This window comes from Phaethon aethereus, assembly GCF_964289735.1.
Source record: "Phaethon aethereus genome assembly, chromosome: 2".
Lineage (NCBI taxonomy): Eukaryota > Metazoa > Chordata > Aves > Phaethontiformes > Phaethontidae > Phaethon > Phaethon aethereus.
In genome coordinates this window covers 78,744,897-78,772,700 of record NC_138582.1, presented here as the reverse complement: position 1 = coordinate 78,772,700, position 27,804 = coordinate 78,744,897, and the positions used below count along the sequence as shown (strand labels likewise).

At 38.4% G+C, this 27,804-nt stretch overlaps 1 protein-coding gene across 1 annotated transcript; it reads left to right on the top strand.

The window, feature by feature from the left end:
• Nucleotides 1–208: 208 nt before the first annotated feature.
• Nucleotides 209–26,971, top strand: SPMIP7 (sperm microtubule inner protein 7; the record flags this gene model as incomplete). Its single annotated transcript, XM_081996448.1, has 8 exons — nucleotides 209–641; nucleotides 7,419–7,501; nucleotides 9,453–9,526; nucleotides 10,186–10,324; nucleotides 11,469–11,485; nucleotides 12,434–12,541; nucleotides 23,203–23,316; nucleotides 26,938–26,971. 8 exons carry the CDS (start codon nucleotides 209–211, stop codon nucleotides 26,969–26,971), a joined length of 1,002 nt encoding a protein of 333 aa, XP_081852574.1.
• Between the last annotated feature and the right edge of the window lie 833 nt (nucleotides 26,972–27,804).

Genomic DNA, 27,804 nt, shown 5'->3' with positions numbered 1-27,804 from the left:
GTACTGATCTTCTGGAGGACAACTTCTAGTTTTACTGCGGCTTGTTGGCTAGAACCTCAGAAACTTGGAGAAACAGGAGCACGTGGAGTCTTTTAAGTTTATTGCCACATAGGGACAATAGAAAAGAATGACCATGGATTCCCACAGAGCTGAAATGTAGGCAAGCGCCTTTAAAAAGTCCACTTTGTCAGTTGAACCAGTTCACAAGATGGATTGCCAACAGTATCGAAGTCTGTTAAAGAAGATGTGCATGCCTGTTGTGAGAGGTCCTGAGAACAGACATAGCTTTGCCAGCTTTGAAGAGAAAAACAGTAATTCTTTCCTTAAATTCAATCCATTCACCCCTCCAGTAGGGCCTAATTACCCTTTATTCCCACACCGGGATGATGTGCCTTTAGTAGATCCCTGCTCAGGTTTTGTGAGTTCAGGAGCAGATGCTGACCTGCAGACCAGTGTTGGAAGAACTATTGAATCCCTGGTGGACTACAGTGATGTGAAACCTCACCAGCGGATCCCCATCACAGGACAGAAAGGCCAGACTGCCCACAGGAGGCATATGATCCTCCTGGAGGAAATCAGCCAGAACAGAAGGTGGAACTCCAGGGCTGTGTCAGCTGCTTCTCTCAGGGCACGACTAAGAGGTAAAACAAACTACTGTTTTTATTTCTTAATCACCATATAAATTGGTGATGCTTAATGAATAAATACAATTAGTTTCTGAACTCCATTCCCCAAGCTCCTGAAAGAAAAACCTTGTAAGATATATTTGCCCTGGGCATTTGAACTGAATATAACAACTGTGATAGAGTGTTTGTATGATTCATTGTCCCTGTTATAGCAAAGAGGTAGCAGTCAGAAAACTCTAATGAGCATTCTAATGCTGGGGAAAAAAAAAAATCTTTGAAGGTAAAAAATGTTTTAAAAAATTTATTTAGGTAAATAATGAAGTTATATACAATAGTCCTAATGAGTATCTCTTTTAATGTAAACCAAAATAACAAATCACTCCAGAGTCGGGAAATCCCCTGGATATTTCTGTGTCTCTTAGTGTTTCCTAACAAGTTGCAGTGCAGCACATCTAAAGATCTGTTCCAGTGTCTAGCTGATCAGAGAACAGAAGTTCTTTAGAACTGCCATCACATGTTGGTCTACGTACATATTACCTTCTTTTTTTATACCAATGTGTTACACATAAAGTTGGGTTTGATCATTTCATATTGATTACAGCATCAAAATGGGAATTCACTCTTTTAACATGAAGCAAAATTGGGTTGGTGGTTAATATTCAGAATTTTCTGATGAAAATTCTGGAAAGCAGAAATATCTACCCAGGACTTCTAAAGGCAGACATAATTAGCAGTAAGCAACATGGTTGAGTTTTTATAAAGATTAAGCCAATTCCAATTATTTTCTCCAGTGAGAGAAATGCTTATTACAGCTAGAACAAAATTTTATGAGAACTTAGGCAACTTCCTTATAGATGAGGGAGGCATTTCTTAGAACATGGTAAAGAAATGTAAATAAGCTCCTTGTTCCATTTTACTATACAGAGATAACATTCTCACTTCACAATTAGCTATACTTATCCGTGTCATTGTCACCATGAAGTCTCTAGGTGGTATAAATTCAGGCAGTGTGTTTGGTTCCTTGTTCCTGTCTTTGAACTTTGCATGTTAAATCACTTTACACTTTCTGCAGTCATATAACAGATCTCAGAAGAACCCAAGAAACCACAAGGGATGAAAAATTAGACTTCATGATTTTCCTTTTTTTTTTCTTGCTCATCCCATATAATTTTCACTCTTATTTCTCAGTTACTGTGTTCTCCATTTACATATGAAATCAGACCTCGAACACCAATCAGAACTGATCACCTGGTTTTTTTCTGCAAGCCTCTGGAAAAGTGAAGGGGGAAGAAGATCTGAGATATGCAATTCTATCTGACCATTAATTTTTCCAAAAGCAGACAGAGACAGAGATAGAGATACTCTGGCAGATAGAGGCACACCTGAAATGAACACAGACAAAATCTGAAATGGAATGTCATCAAGCCACTAACCCAGGTTATAGTCAAGAAAGTGGTCCAAAATGGAGAGTAGTTCCAGAAAGCAGATAGAAACCATCTGGTGGCTTTCTGGTGATACTTCATCGGGTAAAGTTCTCTATTAGAGTGAAATATAGACTCAACTGAAGCTGTCAGGAAAAGTCAAACTTAACTCAGGGACAAATCTTGAAACAGATATAGTCCAGCATAAATTTCTTCAGGAAAGCTGTGCAAATGTTCTTCCAAACCTTGTACTCATTTCACAAGTTTTTCTGTGATGCTGAGGTATTAACTACAAATGTGTGAATACAGATATAAAAAGTAGTTGAGTTTAAAGCTACTACTTTTAGCTAATGAGACTGCATAAACAAATTCCGGATTTCAGCTATATTCAGAGAGCCCAGCTACCAACCCCTAGGCATGTGATGTGATGAAAGTTGCTAATCCTTCTAGATATTGGTCCCAAGACATTCCACAGCTAAGTTGTTTGGGGAAGTTGTGCTGAAAGAGAGATCAATCAGGCATTTTGCAAGCAAATTCTACACTTACTTTCTCCGCTGTGTTGGGGATGAATGGAGAAAAAACAGACACAGAAGCAGCCTTTGAGACAGATGAGCTGAGGTGTATAAAACATCTGCAATAGACAGGAGGTTGTTGTGAGAAGGTGTAGTGCTATGGCTTTGGCAGTCAACAGTGTAACTCTGAACTTCCCCAGCAGCCTTTTGCATCTACTGATGAAAGCAAGTTTATTGAACAGTGAGGCTCTGTGATAGCAAAGCACAGGTGAGAAGCTGACAAAGAAGGTCATTCTAAGAATGGAGAATCAGAGTCTGCCAGAGAAGGGAGACAGATGAAGATCTATTCTTCATGTATTCTCAATTGGCATAGGGAAGGTGCTCAGTGCTAGAAGACAAGGTCTTTAGGAAGTTGAAAGTGTTTGCATGTAGAGTCCCCTTCTCTCATATGACAACAGAATTTCGTAACCTTTTCTCTGCGGTCTCAGGTTTCTTTGCAGTGTTTAGGAGGACCTCAGAATTTGACCGTGCCGGTATATTTGTACCTGGAAACCTGGTGACAAAGCTTTCATACCCATTTAGTAATTATTATTTTATTTTGTATGGCTTAACACAGAGATGGGCATGGGGATTGCAGAAGGAACCAGAGTATTTGATAAGTCTAATAAGGAGCAGAGATGACTTCTTGCCCCTACTGGAAGCTGACACATTTGTAGATACAGTTTTCTTAAAAAAATGGGTAATGGGAAACACTATAGACTTTACCTATAGACTTGATACCCTTTTCTATAATAAATAAGCTGTTAGCTTATGCCCCTACAAGAGTGGCCATATTTGGATTTGTCCAAAAGCCCAGCTAGTCTAGTATTCCATCCAGGACTGTAGATAATTAACAAAGAACGTCATCATACTTCCTCTGCATATTTTCCTGTTGTGATGATTTGTGGACCAGGGTTTTGTGACCAGGAGATGATGTGTTTGTAGTTAGTAGTCATGGATTCATAGATTTGCCTTTATGAATATATACATTCGCTTTCTGAACCCATCACTTAACTTCCAACCCTCTATTTGCAGGTAATTTCTGAATATGTTAAGCAACAAAGTCCTAAGCCCCGATGAGTTACCTCTAGGTCTCTCTACCAGTGATCTCCATCCACCTGGAAAACTGATCATTTACCCCTTCCCTCTTTCTCTGATCTTCTAATCAGTTATCTATCAGTGTGAAGATCTTATCTTTATTTCATTGTTACTTTAAGAGGCTCTGTTGAAGAATTTTATGCAGAACTTGTTGAAATAATTGTGGTTGCATTATATTCATTTCCCAATAGCCTTTGTATAGGAAGAGTTCCCTTCCCAGTGTTTCCTCTCCTGAAGCAAGAAGCCTTTTATCCAGAGTAATTATTACTCTGTAATTAAAACTCCAGATTAATTATTACTCTGGAGAAGTAATCATCCAGGAGTAACCCAGGATTAAGCAGCGCATTGAGTGTGAGGCATATCAAAGTAGGCTTCTAGCCTCTCCAAATAATGATAGAAAATGACTGTAGGCAATGCTGATGCAGCCCCACTTTGTAACATAGGTACTTAGTGAGATAAAAACTTTTACCTGCCTGCAGAAAGAGAAAGAAGAAAGATTAGTCAGAGGCAACAAAATGTAAAGCAAAGAGCAAAAAAATGTGCAACTTGAAAAATATTAAATTAACAAATGAAGGACCCTCATAAATAACATGCATAACTTGTAACTATTGTAGCATATAAACAAAGTCAACTAAGAATGCAAAATGGCCTACAGTAGGCTCAGGAATATCTGTGCTATTAAATAATTACCCATAACATGATGAAATATGTAATAGCATACATAAACTGCCTAATAAGCTAGTAGCTCATCTGGAAATAATGCATAGAAACTCAGAATAATCTCTTGACAGCTGAGTGCCGTTGAATAAAACAACTGTGGTTTCACTAAGGATTTTATTAGTTGTCATCTCTACAGTTATGTATTTCACTGTGCATTTGTTTTTCACTTGCCCAACAGCAGAGTGATGCTTTTTTATTCAACAACTTTTTTCTATCTCTGTAGCTTCTTTTGGCATACATGTCTTTTCCAATATAAACTGACGTGGTTTATTCTTGTTTACGATTACTTTTCGGGGGCTGATTTGTAGCCTTTTATTTCAAAGGAGTAGAAGAGAGAGAAGCAGCAGTGTTAATAGGTTATATTTATATTTGATATACAAAGAGAAGTAGAAAAATCCACCAAAGAACTAAGGAAAATAATCTGGGAAAGTTATCTGTAAGCCCTTCAGTTGGCATTATTATCTCTTGCTGGGCCCACTGGAGTCAATACTCCTACTAATTTTCTAAGAGGTCAAAAACAGTGCACAGCTTTTAAACAGTGAGGTGCAGTGAAGTTTGTGATACTGCTGGTTTTGTGAAACCTCTCTGCATATGTCTTTATGTGGTCACATAAGAATCTCACTTTTTCCTTTAAAAATAAAACAAAGAGGTTTTCTGTCTTTCATGGTTTCTGGGAAACAACTTAGAAGTGCAAATGAGTACATCTTCAGTTTCTGACTCAGATTCCAAACCAGAAATTCCCCAAAATCATTATCCGTCATTGAATCCTGCTTTGTCAGAGTAGGAGATTAGTTTAAGTAATAAAACCAAAACTGACAGTATCATTAGGCTTGTCATTAGTTACAACTGACAAAGCCAAGACACTGAGTTCCCAACCTGCACAAGAACAGATCATGCCATTTTCAGTCCTGTGGACTGAGCAAATCATTAGAGGCATTGAAACCTCTGGAAAGTTGACTTAAAGAAAAAAATTATTGCAATTTTTGTGCTAGATCTTTCCACTGAAATCAAAAGGAGAAGTGAATGTTAGAAGATTAAGCATCCCAGCAGTAGGCCAGTAGTGTCAAGATGGTGAATTACAGTATGCAGTGCAAGAGCAGAGGTCTCTAGAAATGCGTATGTACAATTATCAAAGCAAATGTAAAATTATATACATGTCCTCCTAAGGACATTGTCACTGACATGAGTGGTTTACACATACAACACAAGGAATAACAGTTTGTAATCTTTAGCTCTTTAATCAATGAACCAGAGGAAGACTATTTTTATGGAACTACTAGGTCATATGGATGGATATATTTGAGCCGTCTACCTCTTTATTGTAGAGGGCACTAGTACATGCATATGTATTAAGTCTTTACAACATTTCAGACATAAAACTCAATGGAAGCATTCCCATATGAGTACAAGTTGTATATTTGCAGGTAGCATTTAAAGTTTACACAAAGCTGAGGCAATGAAGATGCAGCCACCATCTCTACTGCAAACGTGTTACCTGTCTAGGAGACTCTTTCCAAAGTTATTGTTTTAATTGGAAAGTGATTCAGTTTGAAAGCTCTTCACAGTGCAAAAATCCACAAATTCTGGTAAGGTTTTCAAAAGTTATAGAACACTGTGCAAAAAGCTCTTTTAAAAACCAGGGCATATTATTTCACTACCTACATACAGCATTAGGTTACTAAACTTAGTCTCTTTTACTGAAAGCTGTAATTTTTAAACTTTGTCAGAATTATTAGTTCTGCAAGAACTAATTTTGCATTCTGCACAGTGGTTTTCAGCATTTAGTCTTTGAACTATTTTCTCTAAAGTATACCTAAAATTTTTACAAATAACTAGGAAAAGTAACTCTGTTATGAGTTAGCTTAAATTTGCTACATAAAGGTCTTCATATGCATTGGAAATTTTTAGAGGTCTGGAAGTAAAAAGCAGGTTGAAAATTATCTAAGTAGTACATTCTTGATACTAAATAATAGTTTCCATTGTCCATAGAGACAGTGATGTGGGGACTGTGTGGCTGCTTACCCCATTTAGTTCAGTAAAGTATATTTAGAAATACACCTTTCCCAAAGTCATCAAAAACATTATGTTAGTTAATGGCACATCAGTTTGAATGATACTCTCATATATATCCCTTCCCTTATTTATAGGATTATTTTGTGGGTTTTATCCCGATTCCCTAAGGAGATCAGTTGTTTCCATTCATCTTGTTTATTTATCTATTGGTTCTCCCCTAATAACTTTTAACGCCATTGGCCAATTTCTGCCAAATTTGACAGAGATATAAACATCTCAAGGATAATTGCATCCCTGCAAGATTTTTTAAGATTTAAATGTGGGGAGAGGAAAGACATAAATGAGTGTTCCTCTTGAGGGAGCTGAAATGTGCATGTTAAAACATCTTTCTGTTTGAGAGCAGCTCACTTGGTTATCAGCATGTGTGTACTGGCTCACCAATCAGTACGTCTGTGACTCTACAGTAATTCCAGGATATGACATCTTGGTGGGCAAGCCTGATTTACAGGACCTGGTCAGGGAGAGCTTAAAATATTGGAATATGAAGTTAGGAGGGTGAAGGAGAGAGAGAAATATCTTTAGGAAATCAGTCACCTACTGCTCATGGAATAGCTTGTTTATTGCTTTCAGGGATGGTAAAGATTATGTTACTGTAGAAATGCAATACACAATTACTAGTTCAGGTTGCATTAGCAAGCTTTTATTATGATGTTTGCTGACTTGGCTACTTTCCTTTATACAGTTAGTATTGTACATGATAATATGTGAAGTAGGCCAAACCATAGCAACGTATGTTGTGATATCATTTGTCACTTTCATTTTCCATGTAATTTAACTATTTTTGTGGAAGTTTGTAATTCAGAGTGGTAACAGGTAACTGAACACTGGTGCATCGGTTTTTATGGGAAGCCATGAGTTGTTTTCACCCAGTTTAAAACAATAAGGATTGTTGGAAATTGATTAACACAATAGGAACCACTTTCTTTTAGGTTGGAGAACTCCAGTGAAAGTTGTGCCTGTGCTACCTGACCAAAGTCATATTTTTGCATTTTGTATGGATCCCAATCTCAAGGCAAGTGTCTGGTGCTCTCCTTGTAATGACAAAAAACATATTTAATAATTTTGTTTCTAGTCTACTTTCCATTTGACATACTTTTTGCAGTGAATACAGTAGTGTAGTGAAATAGGACTTTTTCATTTCTTCATCTACTAATATTGAAATAAGGGTGATATTTAAGGTAGCTGTATGGTAGCATGGCCAGATTTTAATGGCAGCCATCACTCCAGTAATTTTCATTTTTTGTACTGTTATTCTGGTTAAGGCATTTAGACTGTAATGTGAGACATGCTACCAACGTCAGTTATGTGTAACTGAAGACAGAGTTAGAGTAAAAAAATACCAGAATGTACCCAAGATACCAAAACCTCATACTTGGTATAAATACTCATATATTTAATACTTAGTCATTGTCTTATTTGGTGCATGTCAAAATCAAATAAGTAAATGAAATACATCAGTGGTTCCATAGTGAAAGTCTAGTGAAGTCTTTCCCATACTGAAAATGTAACTGCATCCATCATCCGTCTACACTGATGAGTCTATTCATAGTTATTAAAGTATTGCACATGCTTAAGTAGTTTGGAATAGAATAGAATAGAATAGAATAGGAATAGACTATTTCAGTTGGAAATTACCTACAATGGTCATCTAGTCCAACTGCCTGACCACTTCAGGGCTGACCAAAAGTTAAAGCATGCTGTTGAGTACATTGTCCAAATGCCCTTTAAACACTGACAGGCTCGGGGCATCAACCACCTCTATAGGAAGCCTGTTCCAGTGTTTGACCACCCTCTTGGTAAAGAAATGCTTCCTAACATCCAGTCTAAACCTTCCCTGGTGCAACTTTGAACAATCCCCACACATCTTATCACTGGATTCCAGGGAGAAGAGATCAGCACCTCCCTCTCCACGTCCCCTCCTCAGGAAGCTGCAGAGAGCAATGGGGTCACCTCTCAGCCTCCTTGTCTCCAAACTAGACAAGCCCGAAGTCCTCAGCCACTCCTCATAGGACATGTCTTCCAGCCCTTTCACCAGCTTTGTTGCCCTCCTCTGAAGGCATTCAAGGACCTTCACATCCTTCTTACATTGTGGGGCCCAGAGCTGCACACAGCACTCAAGGTGAGGCCGCACAGTGCTGAATACAGCGGGACGATCTCCTCTTTTGCCCGGCTGGTTACGCTGTGTTTGATGCACCCCAGGGTGCGGTTTGCCCTCTTGGCTGCCAGGGAGCAGGGCTGGCTCATACTGAGCCTGCTCTTGACCGCCACCCCCAGATCCCTTTCTGCAGGGCTGCTCGCCAGCCACCCCTCTCCCAATTTATACTTGTGCCTGGCGTTACTCTGTCACAGGTGCAGAATCCAGCATTTCAACTTGTTAAATTTCATCCCATTAATCATTGCCCAATGCTCCAGCCTATCTAGATCCGTCTGCAAGGCATTTTGTCCCTCAAGAGAGTCAACAGCACCTCCCACTTTGGTATCATCAGCAAGCTTGCTAAGGGTACATTCAACTCCTGCACCCAGGTCATTGATAAATATATTGAACAGAACTGGCCCTGGAATGGAGCTCTGAGGAATACAATTTGTAATAATGAACATCATTATGCATCAGGCATATGTGAGGGACTGCAAAGTGCATTTGCTATACTATTTTATAAATAACATAACAAATGGAAAGCAACATTCCTGAGGAGTAGAGAGGCAAGGACATTCTATTAATTTTCAAGCTTGTATTCACTATATTTAATTTTACTTCCTGAGTAAAACTCCTCAGAAATAAATCCATCCTTAATCTCCAGTGCTGGCTGGTAAAGTATGTGAAATTGCATGTTTCACATTCTGATGCAAAAGACCACAGTAAACTAGGAAAATGCAGATACATACAGTTCACTCTTTAAGCAAACAATCATAGTATCACATATGTTGATAGCATTGCTTTCTGCCATGTATTTGATTTCTCTTAGGAATCAAATGATCCTTCTGCAAGGTGGAGAGAAGAAAAAGCAAGGGACTATTTCTACAAGTCAAATACTCAAAAGTGAGACACCATTTCTTTTAAAAACAGTTTTTGCTTTTGCTTTGCTTCATTTTTTCCATCTTCTTTTTGCTACTATGCACCTTTAGGTATCAGGACATAAAAGAATACAAATAATTTTTCTATCAATCAGAACTTCTGTTGTTTTAACAGCAATTAGCATAGGGTTCATCTTATGAACTTTAGTTATCTAAAAGCTTACATCCAGTCTATGCCTTTCGTCTCCACTTCCTCTATAGGCAGTGAAGAGAAACTGGAGTTTCCAACAGGGCATTCTGCACATCTGTCTTCAACGCCTGTTACAAGCATGATATGACTGGTGTCTAATCTCTATTTATGTCCCGTCTCACTTCACTGATTATTCAAATTTAGATAAAATAAAGACACTATCATTGTAAGTTTATTGGAAGATGAACTACCTCTTTCAATTAGTGAGTGAGAAAGTTTTAAAGATAAGCCTGTGAAAATGTAGCATAACTACTTGTTCCCCAACAATCAACATATAATTCCAGGCTTTTCATTTCCCTTTAACATAGAAATATACATCTTTGTTATTTTCTACATCCTCCTTTGTCACATAATACCTTATTACCTAGCTACCAATGTCATTCACTAATGATTATATGGGAACTTTTTTCTCTTCTTTTTTATTGTTGATCTAGAGCTTATGAAGAAGTTCCTTGGGATAATATATTACCTTCCAAAGTCCAGCCTCCAGAATCAACAGTAGAAGCGTTGGCTGATCCTGTTTCCCAGTGTTTCACAAAAAGGAGATACTGTCCTGAACCTGAAATAAGCCAAGTCAGTGAACATTTTCTTGCCAACTGGTTTTAGGTTTTGCTAATGAAATGCAGCCTAAATTTTGTGTAGGTCATACACATAAACCCACTGCAATATTTTCAAATAAAAACAGTTCCAAGTGAGCATTTAAAGTCATCAGCAGATTCCAGTGATTGCCTCAAATGATTTCATGTTTTTTCACTCCCCTGTAAACTGGTACAGAAGAAGATATGCATGCATAGTACCAAATGAGAAGATAAACTTATTGATGAAAAATAGGTTGATAGGAATGGTGCTGTAGCATAACAAATTTCACATTAAGTTAGTTTACTCATGATTATTAACTGTAAAAAATATTATTTTTATTAAACTAAAATTCAGTCCTGCAATTGGTTCCGATAGCTGCATGAAAATCTATTAAGCCAAATTCTTTAGGTAATGTTGCCTTACAAGAAGCATCTAATTATGATTTTAGGTTGTTGGAGGCTTCTGGGACAGATGTCAAACAAGATCTTCTACCTCTCCGAGGAGACCTGTTGATTTGTAAGTTACATTTTTTGTCAATATTGGGGTCCTCTGAACACTTCCTTTATGAAGTCTGCGTACAGTTAATTATTTCAGAAGACTAAATTCATCAACATTCTATAACTAAAGATATTCAATCAATAACTGTATGAAGAGTATACTCTAACATGCTTCTCATGTGAGAGTTAAATATAAAAAGTAGAACAGAAGAAATCTGTAAAGTGAATGATTATCATGACTGCATACATCTGATGTTTTCATTGAGGCATGACATATATGAAAACACCACAGTAATGATACACATGTACAAACTCAAGGGTTTATCTGCTGTCTGTAGAATCCCAAACAATCTCAGATTGGAGCATTTTAGATGAGCCCAGTAAAGGGTGACAGGAGATTCAGAAGGGCTCAGATAAGAGCAAAGTAGACATGGGCAAGGAAAGGCTGGTCAAAGCAAGATAGGGAAGCTAGAACTTGCTGCCTTTCCAGGCCATCAGCCAGCAGGTTTTCTCAGGAAAACTCAATGGACAGGTGTGCTACTGGGCACAATCATGCATACAATGGGAGAGACAGGTACTTCTGCAGGGTGGAAAGGAGATAGAAAGCATCATTATGGTTTCTCGAATGTTTCTCTTTCAAGGAATATAGACAAGATCAGTGAGAACAGCTTTCAGGGACAGACCAAGAGAGAAAGTCAGACATGATGTTAAATTTTCCCATGTTCTCAAGAATTGAATGAGAGAAGTAGAGAAGCAGTTAATTTTAAAAGAAACCTTGCTTCTATTATCCTAGGAAATTGACTGAAGTCCCAGTATCTGAGGATGAAGATTAAAAGACAAGATTCTGTCTGCTGAACTAGGTCATTTAACATATATGCCAATCTTATCATTACTACGGTCTTTTACCAAATTCAAATGAGCATTGCATCATTCCAAGAGCAAAACTTTGACTTGTCACTACCTCTCTTTTGAGACTTCATAAATATTCTATCAGAATTTTCTGTCTGGCAAAAAAAAAGATGATTGATCTATTTTGTCTTTAACAGGGTAAGCCGAAGCTCTTGAACCTGTCATATCCCTTTGTATATATAAGTACAATGTCCCTGGGTTGTTTCTGCTTTCTACATTTTTTATTAAGCCCAAGCAATCCACCTCTCATTTTCTGAAGCAAGAGTTGTAGACAGCCTATGTTATCTAATCTTAAGGTGTTTGCTGGTCCCAAGGAAGAGCGTGTGCTGCGTCTCCTCTGCAGGTGGCTCTGTCCTTTTACCTGCAAATTAGAAATCAGGATCCAGTATGTTCTCTTTGGAAGAATACCCCAGTCTGTTTATGGGCATAGCCAAAAGGACAAGAGATGATACATTTCTATTTCCATTCTTCCCAAGCCTCCTCTCTGAACATATGAACTAGTGCTGCAAGTTCAGCAGGTGATTGTTTTATCTTGGGACATGCCAAGCACACAGGGCAGTTCATCTCCATGTTTTTTCTTGTGGATGGTTTTAATAAATAACTAGAATTTTGGAGCATGCAGTATATGGATCAGCTGCCTCCACCAGCTGTCTTATGAATAATGTACATATCTTTGATTTCCTATCTATCCAAACAGTGTCTGTGTTGGTGCAGTAAATTTTGAAGACATTGACAATGCCAGTGTAGACTTAATCCCACTTAACCATATGCAAACTTCAAAGCCTCGCTACACAAGGACTGCACAGTAAGTTTCTTTTATTACCATGATTTTGAGACTGCTTCTTGAGTTCTTGTTACTTGTGAGAGGGGCAAAAACAATTAAAGATCTGTTCTTGAGCAAAAGAATGAAAAAAAATTGGGCAGAATGCTCCTTATTTTTTTTAATTACTTGAACGAAGTCTGTTAACACAGGAAGCACAGTGGGCTTTCAGATTCAAGGTTGAACTTGAAGAGTCCTTTTAATAACTGAGTCAGTAGTAAGCGTCCTACAGTGGTAACTGCCTACAGTGGTCAGTGTAAGTCTGTATCAATCTAAGGGACCATTCAGCCTAGGTACACAAAATTAGTCAAGGAAGCTGATACAAAATGAGCAGAAGAGATACCTACTGAGATGATTGTAGAACAGATCTTATCCGTCTATTTGTGTTATGGTAAGATTAAATGCAACCTGTTTTGACTAAGTATGAATTTGTCATAAAACATTAAGGCCTGATTCTTTATTGTATCACATTAGCATTATAGTTTCAGGGAAATTATGCTCCTAACACCATGCATCATGCTTTTCAACCAGAAACGTTGATTAGGGTTTTTTTCCATCCAGGAGTTGCTCTGTGACCCAAGTGACCTTGCCATCCATCTAGTACAGAATGGTCATAATGGACTGACAATAATTGACTGTTGGACCAAAAACTACCCTTAGTGTGCCCGTCCTGGGAAGTAAAAGCTGCCTGTGGTAACACCAGTGCAATATACTGTCTTGGTATAATGAACTCTTCATGATCAGCAGACTCTGACCTAGGCTGGGATGGAAATCAGAGTATACTCTCCCTCCTGCTGTTAACCTTGCTAGACTAGTTGCACAACCAAGTTTTAAGAACTCACTAGGCACCTTGCCCTTTTTTTTCAATTGAGAAAGGCTGCATGTGAAGCTAGTCTGAGCACATCTGTTAGATTATACCCCAAAACACCTGACTTGTTCCTAATGATGCTGACATTACCTAACACAGGCATTGCTGTAAATGCCCGCAGCAGAAAATAGATTTGTGTTACATTCAAGGCTCAAGTGGGAGGACATGGAAGAGAAGGTTCCGAGTTTAACATGCACCAGGAATTTCTGCTGATGACATTCTGAATAGAGTCCTAACTTCCAAAAAAACTATGTTTATTTTCAAACTATGACATACTTTCATACTTCATGTACTTCCTGTTCTTTAGTATTAATACCAGGTCTGTTGGGTAGAAGTGCATGTGCAATTCTTTGATGGATAGTGTGGCTTAAATATTGCCATGTTAAAAATGTGTGATTTTTAACTTTAGCCACTAGATGGGCTTTGAGTTTGCAAAAGCTCCCTAAAGCGATTAGGAACACCTCCTGACTTAGCTAGATAGCAAACTTTGACATGCAAAGGTTTTGACTTTAAGTCTTTCCTAAAGTTGTCTTTAGTAGCTTGAGATGGTATTAAGCATTTATTTACAAACTTTTTCAAAAGTAAGCCAGTAGAAATAACAACATAACAGTAAGAACTAAAAATGGTAAAACAAAAGAGGAAAAAGACTGCTCTGTTTACTTAATCAGATTTTCTCATTGCATAGGCCTTTCCTTTCCATCCTTTCAGTGATCTTGCACAGTCCACACTTGTGAGGAAACTACAGAAGGGATGCTTTTTTGGGGGAAGCAAAGGGAGAGAAATTGTAAAAATATTTCCTTCTCTGTTCTGAAGAAAAGGCGTAATGCTGGGCTTTACTCACATATGGCAGAGTGTGTGCTAAACATTCCTAGTTGCTGGGAGCTGCCTTGGAAGAAGCTGGAATTTCTGAGCTACACCTTAAGTCTGTTCATTTGTGTTTCTTACATCAGTTTCAGGGAGAAAGCACATCCTTTTGCAATGCATCACATGCTGCCACATGTGGGGAATGGCACATCATTCTTCACACAGCATTGCTCACTACAGCAGTAGGTTCACCAGCAATATAAGGTGCTAAACATTGTACGATGCTCAAACATGGCCCGTATTACTGCAACAAAACCTATTAATGTCAAGCTTTTATGTGCACAATGTACCATTCTGATTGTTTTATCTCACCTCCTGCACAAGTCATCTGATTTCTCACAGCCTCCATCTAACTTGTAACTTCTGCTTGAATTAGAACATAAAATATTATAAAATGATTATTGAGAAATGTGCTTTAAAAATACAGCACACATAGCTTACAACATAGGGCTGAAAAGAGATTTCTGAGTTTGAAAGGAAGTTAGCAGAGCTATTAATCCTTAGCTCTACCATGTCATACTGCTTTGCTGTAGAGCTTTTAGGAATAGAAGCTGATGTGTACACTGTGCTGCAACAGACAGACATATTGCCTGGATTGATTTGCAGCATATGGTATCTTGGTGGATTTGTAAGTTTGAGCAACAGGTTCTGTATTACCTTCTCTGGTATTCTCTGTGCTATTTTCCTGGGTTTTAGTGAGCAAGGCCATGGGCTTCATTGATTTCTGGCAACCAGGAGGCCAAGATCTCTGAGACATAAAAGATCCTGACATCTCAAAGCTGTGAAAAACTCAATTCCACATGAAAAATTCTGTGAAGTTCTTCATAAAGTATATTGATTCTCTATGATTGTCAGACATCAAAATTGCTATGATTTTAAGCAGAAGAAGGAAGAAAGTCAGAAAGAAGACATAGAAGTGATCCCTATAAAGGTTTTTACTCTTTGTGTGTTTGCTGGTAGTTCTGGAAAGATGTATAAAGGTATTAAGGCTGATTGATAGACTCTCACCAAAATCCTTCAGAAGTTAGATATAGACTTTGGATTTAAAGCTTAAAGACACTTTGTAAGCCTGTAAAATGTAAAAATATCTTTGTAGATAACCACTTTCACTCTTTCATGGACTAGCAGTTGCACTTCCTGCCTCTAGCACTTGGGCAACAGCATCGGCACTCAGGCATTACTCCAGTGAGACACTATTCTTCCCCAGACCATGCAAGAAACTGGTTGCCATTCAAATTATTAGCAAAGCTGAAACTAGCTAAGAGTCATCTGTCATGTAATTTTGCAGAGACAAACAGGAAGAGTGGTGAACCTGGGCATGTTTTGTATGTTACTCTTGCACCCACCCTCTCTTCCTTTTGGCAGAACAGGAAACCATCTTCTGTTTTTCTTCTTTTTTCTTAAGGAATTAGAAAAAAGATAAAAGTCATGACTTATGCTGCAGTTGGGGCTGAGCCTAAAAGCCCCTAGTATAAGATCACTCTTATGAAAAGCTGCTGTGCAATATATATATACTCTGAAGTCCTTACCATACAATTTGGAAGTTTTACAGATGGGAATCCAGGTGCAGCAGGATTAAGTGGTTTGCCAAATCCCATTGGGAATCTGTAGCACTGGTAGGAATAAAACTTCATGTATCCTGAGCCCTAGCCTGTGCCTTTTTTTTACCAAACTCTAAGATTTAGACTATTGAAATGGTGCTTTGCTGAAACTTGGTTTTAAAAAATAATAATTAATTAGGACAAAATGATGGCCATAGTTCTTAAAAGTAAGGCTGAGACACAAGTTAAGACTTGGGAATCTAAGCCATTTTTTCTCCAGTTTTTCTCTGAGGTTCAGACATGGAATAGCTGTGGGAGCCTTCACCCCATGTAAAAAGACATGTCGTAAGTGCTGTGACTCATCTAGAAATGCTAAATTTATTGATCTGAGCTTATTAATCAAAACTATGTTCATGATCTGGTGGCAGTCTAGGCTGATCAGTGAGTATTTCCTTAAGCGAGCTGTGGAAGTGCTTTTCTCAGGTCAGACTCTTCATCTTTGCACTTGACCAAAGATACTGGATGGTAATTTAGTTCCTCTCATTCTCTTCCAGGCTTTCATTAAAGCCTGTCTTGGGGGAAAGGGATCAATTACATCATCTCTTGAGGTCTGTTACAGCCCTGGCATGTAGCTTCGTTCTTAATATCCTTGGTTCGTGTATGCAGTCCTGAATCTGCTTTAGGATGAACTTGCTCATCTCTTGCATCCTTGGTTATGTTGAGATATATGCCTAAAATCTGGAATCTTCTACCATTTCTTTTCCAATGGCAATGTACAGATCTTTTTTTAAAAAAGAACCAGTCAAAAAATTAAGAAGTTGTGAAAGAGCAGTCTGAAAAATCTCTTTTTAATGCAGCCTTTTCTCACCAACAGATCTCCAAAAATCTTTCATAAAGCTTATCATGATCTCGTCTTACAGCCCAGTACTCCATCAAGTGGACTATATTGTCGGAACACAGGAGTTGTAGGCTTGAATCTTGTCTTTTTATGCTACTAACTATCAAGGTTCCAAATGTAATGCTTTGGTACTTTTTTGTATTTTCATTGTATATCGCTTGTGTAATTTTGTTAGGTATACTGGACAACAATTGTCCAGTGGATCAAGTGGTTTTTGTTGTACTTTCAAATTTACCAATTTTTTGTGCATATTCTTTTTCTTGTGGGGGTTTTTTTTCATACTTTCTCTACTTGTCTGCCTACTTTAGACTCTCTTCTTGTGTTTACTTTCTTTTCTTTCAAATCCATTAAGTGTAAAATCCATGGGAATCAATGATTTAAAGGTATCTGCTTAACAAGATTCCCTGAACTGGGGTAGAATTGAGTATCTGTTCATATATTTTGCAGAACTGAGACCTCTGCTGTTTGTTTTAGAAGACTTTGTAATCTGAATTGATTATGTATGTTTTCCTTGGTTATTTTTTCTTACTGATTTGATTATTAACTATTTGCTTGTAATATTTACTTACTTGTGGAAGATGAATACTGCATTTGGTTTTATATTTCACATAGCTAACCATATGCTAGATAGGGAAGCAACTGGGAGCTAAGGAGTATGTTTTGTGCAGCTGACAGGCTTTCAAAAATAGCCTGGCAGCCACACATGAAAACCAGAATTCTGAAAGAGCTCACATTCTGGGTGGATGTTGATTGTTAAGCTCCTGTGAAAATCTGGCCACAAACATCACAGTGAAACTTTTAGGTGCTGAGCACTTCTAAAAATCTTATCCCCTGTGTGTAATTGCTGCTCCAACCCAAATGCATATCAAGGAGGAGGAGGACAGTCTGAATTCTGAGGAAACACTGTATTTTCATCTCCCTTGGGCAAGTTACACAAGGCAGGAAACTTCGCAGCACAGCTACAGTGACTTCCAGGAAGACTCAGACTGCTAAATTCTCTGGCCACTTTTGAGACGCTCCATGTTATTAATAAATGAAAATAAGTAATGACCCAATTCATTCTTTCTTGTTATTAACACCTACTTTGAAAAAAATCTCTTTCTTATTCAGGAGTGCATTTTTAACCTAATAATTTTGAAAACCATATGGAAACTGGTTTTACTGCATCATATGGATTCCCAACATAATCACCTGCTGTTCTCCTTTTCTTAAACATCTTTATAGCTATGTAATTTTGTATAATTTTCCTCCACCTCTAGTCACCAGCTTCTTCCTTTGTTGACCTCTTCCCCAATCAGCTGCTGAAACAAGTTTACGCTCTATGTGGTATTTTAGTTCTGCAGGTGTTTTAAGGGTCAATGGAAAAAAGCCTCCCACACTGGTGATGGGGATTTCCTCTGTAACATTCATGGGCAGGGCTCTGGTAAATGCTCAGTCTGACAGACACAAATAACTCTCCTCCTTGGCATTGTTAGAACTCCCTTACGCCCTCAGAGAGCTAGCAGTACTTAGTGTAGTAATAGTGTAGCAAACTTAGTGCATTCCAGCATACACAGCAACAGTTCATATCAATAAAGTATTATATCTGCCTCGTGCTTTCCTTTTGTGTGTCTTTTTTATTATAGCACAGCAACTGCCTGATTTCTCACTGTGGTACTTATTACAGCCTACCTCTTGAAATTTGACAAAAGGAGTTAGGACAGACATTATGTTTTCTTGTTCCACATTAAAAGCCTCTGCCTCCAGAATTAAGTAAAAATCTGGCAGTCATTAACATTTTACAACTCATAATTCATCAGCTCTCATAATACTCAGTAGAGGGCAGTGTTTACCCAACACATAGGCGTTCTAACGCAGTGTTATTTGCTTAGCGGCACTTTTGAAGCATCGACTCATTAATTGCCGTAACATTCGTAAAGTAGATTATAGTATCAGTTTTTGCAAGATGAAGACTGAGGAGGCCAAAGTGACTTGTCCAAGGCCACAGTTGTCTGTGTCAGAGAGAGGACAGGATCTGACCAAAATCCATTTCTGGAAGCAGTTGATTGAAATGAGAACTTGACACGTACAGTTTCTCAGAAGACAAAGTCCTATTTCAAGACCTGCAGTTCTTGCATAAAGCTGTTCTCTGAAACTACCCTTTATTCTTGTTTTCTCAAGCACATTGGGCAAAATGCTACTATCACATCAGTATATCTGTAGTGACTTCAGTCATATTTCTTCAGTGTAGTCAGCTTCCAACTGACTGTGTGCATGCATCCCTTACCATTTCAAGTTACCACAGAAACCTCACAGGCCACAATTAGCTGGGGACACGACCCTCTGCTGCCTTGCACCTTGCATAGTCATTTTTATGGGCTGCCGAAGAGCTTTCCCACAATGTGTCTGTTCTTCAGAAACTGTCACCTTGTCCACCATCTATGCCTTTTTAGTGATTTTCCAGTTTGAGTCATTTGGGGGGTTGAGGGTCAGGGATGCTGAAATATCCTACTTTGACATTTTCCAAATGAGATTTTATTGCTGGCTTATATTACCCCCTACTAAAATGGAGGATTGAAAAAGTTGGAAGCAGAATTTAAAAAACTGTTTGAAATTGTAGAAACAACATGTTCCAGTTCAACACACTTCAAAATATTCCCAGGGAATTACCATTTTGATGGTTTTATCTTTTTAGAAACCCCAGATTGATTTGTAAATACCCATTCCCTATCCTGCTTTGATGGCTGAGGGAGAAGGGTATGAAATGCAACCCCGAATGCTCTGTTCAAAAATCCTGTCTGTACCATTCTTCGTTCTGCATGGAGCACCTTGTTTTGACTTCAGAAGTTCTCTCAGGTATATTCTTTCCCAACACAAGAGACTGTATGCATTCAGTTTCCTGACATAGCATCACATCTGAGGCATTTTTACCACAGGTTATTCTGCTTGGCAAATAGGATCATGGAGTAGAAGAAGGGCCACAAACGTGTGACATGGTAGTCTTCCTGGAAGGCAATCTGAGCTGGAAGCCAATTGCAAGACTTATGTACTGTGAGTGAGACCTGAGAGGTCTGTTTTATAACTGCGGTAACCAGAAGAGCTAGTTAGTGACTTAATCTGGTGATTTAGATATGACAGTCTTTCTAAGAAAGAGTAAGATGTTAGGAACTCTTTGCTCCAAGTGCAAGGTAAGAATCTACCAGATTGCTTTCAGTAGACAGAAATTTTGCACAAGAAACTGGGATACCTCAAGCTGAAGTGCTAGATCCAAGGTTTTCAAGTATTACAAATTATTTGAGGGAATCTTGATTTTGCTCCCATAGAAACAGCTGACATGGAATTTACATGGCAAATCTGGGCATTCAATGCCCTGGAGACACCCTAGGGGATTGCTTCCAGCTGCTGCTTCAGAACAATATGGGTCCCGTGCGGGTCCTGTGCTATAAGGGGTTATCTCAGATATGTTAAGGCATCTCAAATAGCTCTAAATGCCAGTATGGGTGGGCAACTAAATTGAGTCCACATTGTTTTTCCTGAACACTACCGGGAAATAAAAATCTTCAAAGACATCCCCAGGTGGACATAGGAAACAGAGGCACACCAAAGCAGAGGCACTCAGAATCACTACAGTCCACTTGAAAAATCTTAGAGCTTGCACCGATTCAACTGTCAACGCTGTATGTTTCTTATTGTTGGAACTAAGAGCTGCTAGCATGATAACAAGGAAGTGTATGAACAAGCGAGATGTCATGGTTACAAAAAGAAAGCTTGATGACGACAGCATAACCACAGTGGAGTTTTGTATGTTGCCCAGTGGTAGCCTGGCACTTAGTTGTTTTCTTTGGCAGCAACAATCTGGTTTAGCAGCTCATTAAATAGAACACACAAGAGCTAGACAGTATGATCTAAAAACAAAGGGGTATTTTTTTAACCTCAGTTTCTTCTGCTTTATCACATACATATCCGCGGCACATTTTTGCATCTTCTTTGCAGGTTCCCAGGAGAGCAGCTGCTTTATTGTAGTGTAAGCTTTCTTACTATCGTCATACTTTTAGCTTCTCTCTGCCCATCTCTCTTCTCTTTCAGAGCTACCTTCTTCCCACATGTTATGAACATACCAACTTCTGTCAATCCTTTCTAACAGACAGTCTAGAGCAAATCTTCACCCTGGGTCACCTCTCAGGCTTGATTTTTGGATAATGTTTGGCCATTTACGATGCTTTTTTCTTCTACTTTTTCAAGTTTTAAAGGTCAGAAGATTTTATCAATCAGATGCCTCACTGTGCGTAATGTATTTGAATATCTCCACAGTTGTACAGTTATGTGAGCTAACTCCAAATAGTGTTATGAAATGTTGCAGATTAATATGGGGCTTCTTGCTGTCATCTCCTCTTCTCTGTAACACTCATATAACTTCAAGGAAGTCGATGGAATTTCTTTATTACATGTGAGAGATGCATCTTGGTGTGTAGCACATCAATAGGGTAATAAAACTCTGTTCCTTCAAAGTAATATCACATTTTCAGTTTTAGCTGAATGCATGTGCTTACACTCACAGCCACCCAATGTCCATTGTGTCCCTCAGTGGGATCCCTGCATATGCAGATTAAATTTTCTACACAGAGTTACTTCATCAGCACATAGCCTGACAACTGGCTACTTTGACATAAAAAAAGCACGTTTGTCTGCAAGATATTTTGTCCAATTCTGAAAATACGTTCCACTGCTATATTATATTTTCAGGCCAATTTGTTACCACTGCATGGCTGCTATCAAGATAGAAAGCAGATTTTTTACTTGCTCAGCCAACTACTCGGTGACTCCCGGTAAGTAACAGCTTCCCAAGTGCTACAAAACTGGTGTACTGATTCTACAAAGCCATCTTCTCTGGAGCGTTGCGTCCTGGAGCATAGCCCAGGGAATATAGCAGTGTATGAATGTATGGGTTAGTGCAAGACTATTCCAAAATAAGACAAAGAACTAGGTGGTCTTTCTGCTAACAATGCGTATGAAGACTACAACATACACCACCAGTGCTCCTATGACTACTTCACCCACAGTCCTCTGTTAGAACTGTTGTAGGTAGATAGAGCGTATTGTCATTAGCTCTGCTATTCTGGTGAGGAATTTCATAGCCAAATTTCCTAGCACACAAGTCAAAGAATTTTCTGATAAACCACGTCTTGCACATATGTCCAGTTTTGCATCCTGTGCTAAACTTTGTTGCAGAGAAGTAGCTGATCAGCTGTACTGAAACTAATAGCTCTATGCACTTTATAATTAAAGGAACTGTTTATTTTTACCCAGTGTGCAGGGGAACAAAAAAATACCTCTGAGATTGTTTTAAAGGAGGCACTGTTATCATTCTTCTGGTCCAAAGACCCACAAAGAACTAATGCAGGCAAGGTTTACAATCCCAAGTATTTAGCTGATTCAGTGGATGAAACAGCTTGTCATGAGCTCTTACCTCCATGTGCATGAGCAGTCTGGATAGATGTATAATTCATCAGTGTCCTTTGTGTTGTCAATATAAAGCAGCACTGATGATACTGCCTGAATAACTTCGTGCTGAAAAAAAAGCTGTCGTATTGGGGGTTAGATTGTTTTATTTTTAATCTTCATGGATTATGTCTCTGAATTCATATTAGTATCTTCTTTTTTCTTTAATTTTGTCCATTTCTGCTTCATCTTGCAGCAATTGTTATCAAAATTTTCTGTTCTGCTATCTCAGATAAGTAGAATTCTTTTTTCTGTCTCTTTAAGGAACTTTCTTTTTCAGTTTCACATTAAAACTTAGCATCAGAATTAACAAAAGGCTTTAGTTTTCCAAGATGTGGCACATCCTGTCTAGTCCACTGGTGCACTCAAGCTAGAATTTCAGTTGATGTGTCTAAACAGTGTTAATAATACTACATATACATGTAAATACATTCTTAATACAATCTAGGGGATATTTAGAGAATTTCAGAATAATTTAGGAAATCATTTGTGGCCATGAGAAATGACACTTGTTGGCCTAAAACCTGCTACCTAAATTCCATGTTTGAAGCTGGAACCTATATATGAGCTAAATCTGTATCACATTTTTAAAGAATATTTCCTTGCTTTTTGTGCTCTTTGGAAATCCCATGACCCCATTTGTTCTTTGAGATTAAATGTTGCTTGTAATCATGAATATCATACAGATATTCAACCTAAACAACGGGGGGGGGGGGGAGAAAAGTCACTAAAGAACTCACTTTTGCCACTTCTAAGCAAAGAATTTGGGTCACATCATCAGCTAGATCATCACAAAGTTGTTTCACTGATCTTAAAGAAGCTATGCCAGTTCATACATTCTAAGGAGTACTCGTTGTATTATGAATAGTTTTTAGCCCATCCATCTTCGATAAACACTAGCTATTTTAGAACTGATCTGTAAGTCATATTTCAAGCCTATAGTCATTTAATTTACTCTTTCTCCACCCCTTGCCTCCCCTTTAACTTTTTCCTTTAGCACTCCAAATATCCCTGGATACACTGGCAAGGTTCATTGGTCACCAACCCACCCGGCAAATTCTAATCTTCCATCAACAACCCCATCAATAATTGCAGGGATGCATGGGGAGGTGTGAAGTATATTTCTCAGCTTGTTCAGAAAGATTACACGGAAAATCCTAATTGCATTTATTTAGTTAAAGAACAATTAAATGTTAAGCATGACATTCCATTGGCTTAAAAAATACAGAACAATTGGGGTTGGATACCATCACATTACTATCATGCTAATCTGAAATGCTTTTGTGGTTTTAGAATTTTTCTGGAACGTCATAAGCTAGATGCTGGGAAGGTACCTTAATACTGAGGTGAATCATGATTTCTAAATGTGGATTATTTCTACTCCAAGAAATTTTTTCTTTAGCTACGGTCACTAAGTGATGGCTTAAGTGACTATTTATTTTGATTGATCGTTCTGTGTGTGTTTTGAAAGAGGCCCATGAGTGTCAAGGTTAAAAATTCCCAAAAGAAAAATACGTGGTGGTGTGTTTCCAAAGTGGTGTTGGAAGACTTGTGAAATGGGTATTTGCTATACAAAACCAGTTGTTAAAAATGGGTGGGTTTATTCAGAAGGCAGTGAGAGGCAAAATCATGCCATGCCCCACACCAGTGCAGCCCAAGACCCTGTGATTATGAAATCATTTTTTATATATATATATATATATAATATATATATATTATACTCCTACATCACTATTGTGGCTACCTCATAAAGTGAGTTAATAATCTTTAGTCTCTCTTGCTCTTCCATACGATGCTTGTTAAAACTATGGGCCAGTGTAAGTATTTCAGTGTCTAATTCTTGTCGGTTTTAAAAGAAAACAGCTGAAAAACTATTTTGCTTTTGTTAGCACAAAGAGCTTCTGACACTGGCAAAGGACCAGCCTACCTTTCTCGCAGTAGCTTCGAAATAGCTTAATAACTATTTGTTACCCCTCTCTCCTTTGCGATTTTTTGCTTTAGATTCTGATTTCTTGTTATCCATAATGATCTAGAACATGGTGACACTATCCCAAGTTGCCATGTTTTCCTGAGAAATTCATCTTCCATTAAACTGTTTAATTTGCCTTAGAATTCTGTTCACAACATATCACACTTCTTTTTCAGCACTGCCAGTGAAAAGTATCCAGAAAAGGCTCGAGGAGCTTTAAGCAGCTGCCTGGCTTTTACAGAATTCACCTTGTCAAGTGTTTCATCGTGCAAAATGCAGTGGCTCCCATTTCTGCTGCCCTCCATCCATTCACCCCTGCTCTTTTTCTCTTGTGGTTATACTTAGAAAATAGGCAGTCACCTGTAGTCACAGTTTGCCATTGGCAGGGAGAGAAAAGACGCAACAGAGTCCTGAGTCTCTATAGGCTAATAAAGCTAGAGCGGCTAATATAGCAGAGCAGCCTGACGCAATACGAACCGGATTGTAAATGTCACAGACAAATAAAAAAGCAAATGCACCTTCATAAAGATCATTGACAGACTTTAGACAGATACCAGGTTGCAAGAGCAAAAAGACAGGCGGCTGTCACTGTGATCTGAGAAAGGAAAACACATCTGTTACTTCCTTTTACTTTCTACAGGTGTTACTGTGAGTGTAGTTCACAGTGGACAAATTTTCTTAGTTTTCAGTGGATAGCAAGAACGGGGTTCTCATTCTGCGCTACTGGAGACTTTCCAGAACGAGGACGCAATGCCCTGACTTTTTTGAAGAAGGGTGTGTAGGAAACAACAAGCAAGCTTAATCATGCCCAGACATTGTAGACCCTTTTTCCGAGCAGAGTGGTACATTCCCGTGAGGGTTGAACCACTGGTTGCAAAATTGTGTCAGTCCTGTTTTACTTTGTCTGGGGCTACTTGTGGAGTAAGATAGTGTTCACTGACTTAAGATGGAGGATTGTAGCCCTCTATGGAACTGCTATGCAAGACTATAAAAGGGATGCTGGGAATCTCCCCCCAACATGAGTTAGCGATGCCCATAAAAGAGAGATATTTAACATTTGATTCCTTCCCTTTGTAAAATAAATGTTAAAAGCCCTGTTGATTTCAGCGGTAACAGGTGAAGCTAGACTGTAATGGAGAGGTGAAGAGAAGAGAGGCTATTCCTGGAATTTGGGGTCAGACTACCCCAATTCACCTTCACGTGCTTTTCATGTAGGATGTGATCTCATTCTTAGTGTTTTTAAAATGGTGACCCCTTTCTTCCTCTCTTTCATCATTCTCAAGCCATAACCGTAATAATTTCTCAGAAAGTAGCAAGTGATTGCATGTGTTTTTATAGCTGCTTTATTTGACATGTCTACAATATACAGCCAGTCTCCTGAAGACAATTACGGGTATCAGAGGGAGTCTCTCGTCTACTGCTAACATGGTCTAATACATGTTCCTGTCAAAAGTATCAGCAATACCAGATAGACCAGGCAGCATGCAACCACTTCTGCACTCTATTTCTATCGCATGGAGCTTCCACAGTATGTGGGGCAAAATACTTTATATCTATTTTAAGCATTCTGAACTCAACAGCATTGTATAGGATGTAGAACAGAAGAAATATGGTTTCTTCATCTTAGAAAATGAGTAGTATTTTTATATGTCAAGCTTTATTGATGTATTTTTATTGTATTTTTATTTCCAGGTAATCCCAAGAAGTCAGAAAATTAGGTTTCAAAGTCCTTTAGTGCGATTAAATTCTGGCAGCGTTGTTTACCTTTTGCATAGGAAGAAATATTTTATGTGTTGTTTTGTGTTTTGTTTTGTGTTTAAATGAACTGTTGATTGCTAGCCAGAAAACACAAATCTATTTGTACCATGAGTTGTATGGAAATGTGTTTGCCTTGCCATAGTTACTGTAAGGTAGTGCTGGATTTAGTTTGGTTTTAGAGATGGGTTGCACGTTTTCAGCAAGTTGCATTGGAGATTTCAAAAGGGATTTTTAGGTCAGAAGAAAATATTTTTTGTTTGGAGAGTGAGTGAACATAAGAGTGGGTGGTCACTTCTGTGTCAGCCCTGCTTTTGATTAGGTGTTTTGCAGCAGTGGATCTAGGTTGTAGGTACTAGATTATTTATAGTGCCTCTTCCTGTAAAATATTAAAAGAATATCAGAAGTCTAGCATAAATTGTTCCCTCCCAGGCAGCCCCCAGCACATTTTCTAATCCCCATCCCAGTATTCTGTACCACGAGGACTGGGCATCCTTGAGGTACAGAGGATACCTTGAGGCATTGCAGGCATGTCATGGTGACACCAACGTGTTGTTTCTAGGCTTGAAAGCCAAACCTGCAGCACCACCAGAGTTAGCCCTCCAGGCACCGCAGGGCCTTATGTCCTTGAATGTGTTCAGCGTGCTCATGGCAGCTCTCCACAGTGTGCAGGTTAGTTGTGAAGCAGCTGTGTATGTGTCCAAGAAAGGTTGAAAAGAGGCAAGAGGCAGAATATACCTTTCTTGCAGCTGCTGTAGGGATCTGTCTTTCAGCACGTTACATATATTCAGAAAGAAAGATTTAAAACTCTTGGGAAGATTTGCCACCATATTGTTCTTAAGGGCACTGATTTTAATACCATGGAATACTGCAAATTATTAATATAGTCTGAGGCCAATGGGCATAACTGTTTATGAAGGATGCAGTGAGAGGGAAGAAAAGGGAATGTTTAGCAATATGAGAACACGTTTTAAAAGTGTTTTTTTCTCTGTCTTTTTGTGACTGCAGATACATAGCAAAATGCAGAAGCTCAACTCAGTAAAATCACCAGGGATCTTTTTCTCAAATGGTGACTCCAGTTAGTTCTCAGGATTCTTTCAACAAGAGAGAACGAGAAACTATTACAGTTTAGAAAGTGTCAATCCTTTTTACCTGCGTAACTGAGAGCCTCAGTGTCTGACAGTGAGGAGGAAGGAAATGTGTGAAGATGTGTGGATACTTTGAATAGGGAACAAAAATAAAATAACATAGAAATGGGTGTTTGTGGTAGTCCTCATTACATTATTCTCATATTTATGACTTACTAGTGTTGTCAGTTAAAACCATATTAAAAAGACGAGTCATAAGTCAAAGGCTTGAAACTTGCTCTCTGTACTGGATTGCCTTGTTAACTAAGGTAGACAATGATGTTGTAGCTGTTCTATCCATTGACATAAACATTGTGTGTGTGTGTATAATACAAAAGCATATACATACACAAAATATATGTGTGTACATATACACAAAATGACATATATACACAGAACAACATGAACATTTTGTGTGTATATATGTATATACATGCAGACACACATATATAAATGTATTATTAACTGAGAAATCATTACAGAGCAGCAGCCCTTCTCACCAGTGTGCCTTGCAAAGATGGTTAAATGTCACAGAGTGCAATTTGAATCTTTGCCTGTGCTGGCTTTGTGTGTAGCAGTGAGTAAGAGGAGCTAAGCTATGTCCTCTGGTCTGGAGGCTAATTACAACTGTGTGTCTTGCACCCATGCTTAAAGTCTCTTATACTTAAACTGAAAACAGTTAAATAGGGAAGATGGAGGGCCAGTACTTAAGCCTTTATCTCAGCACCGTTTTATTTTCTGGTGTTAG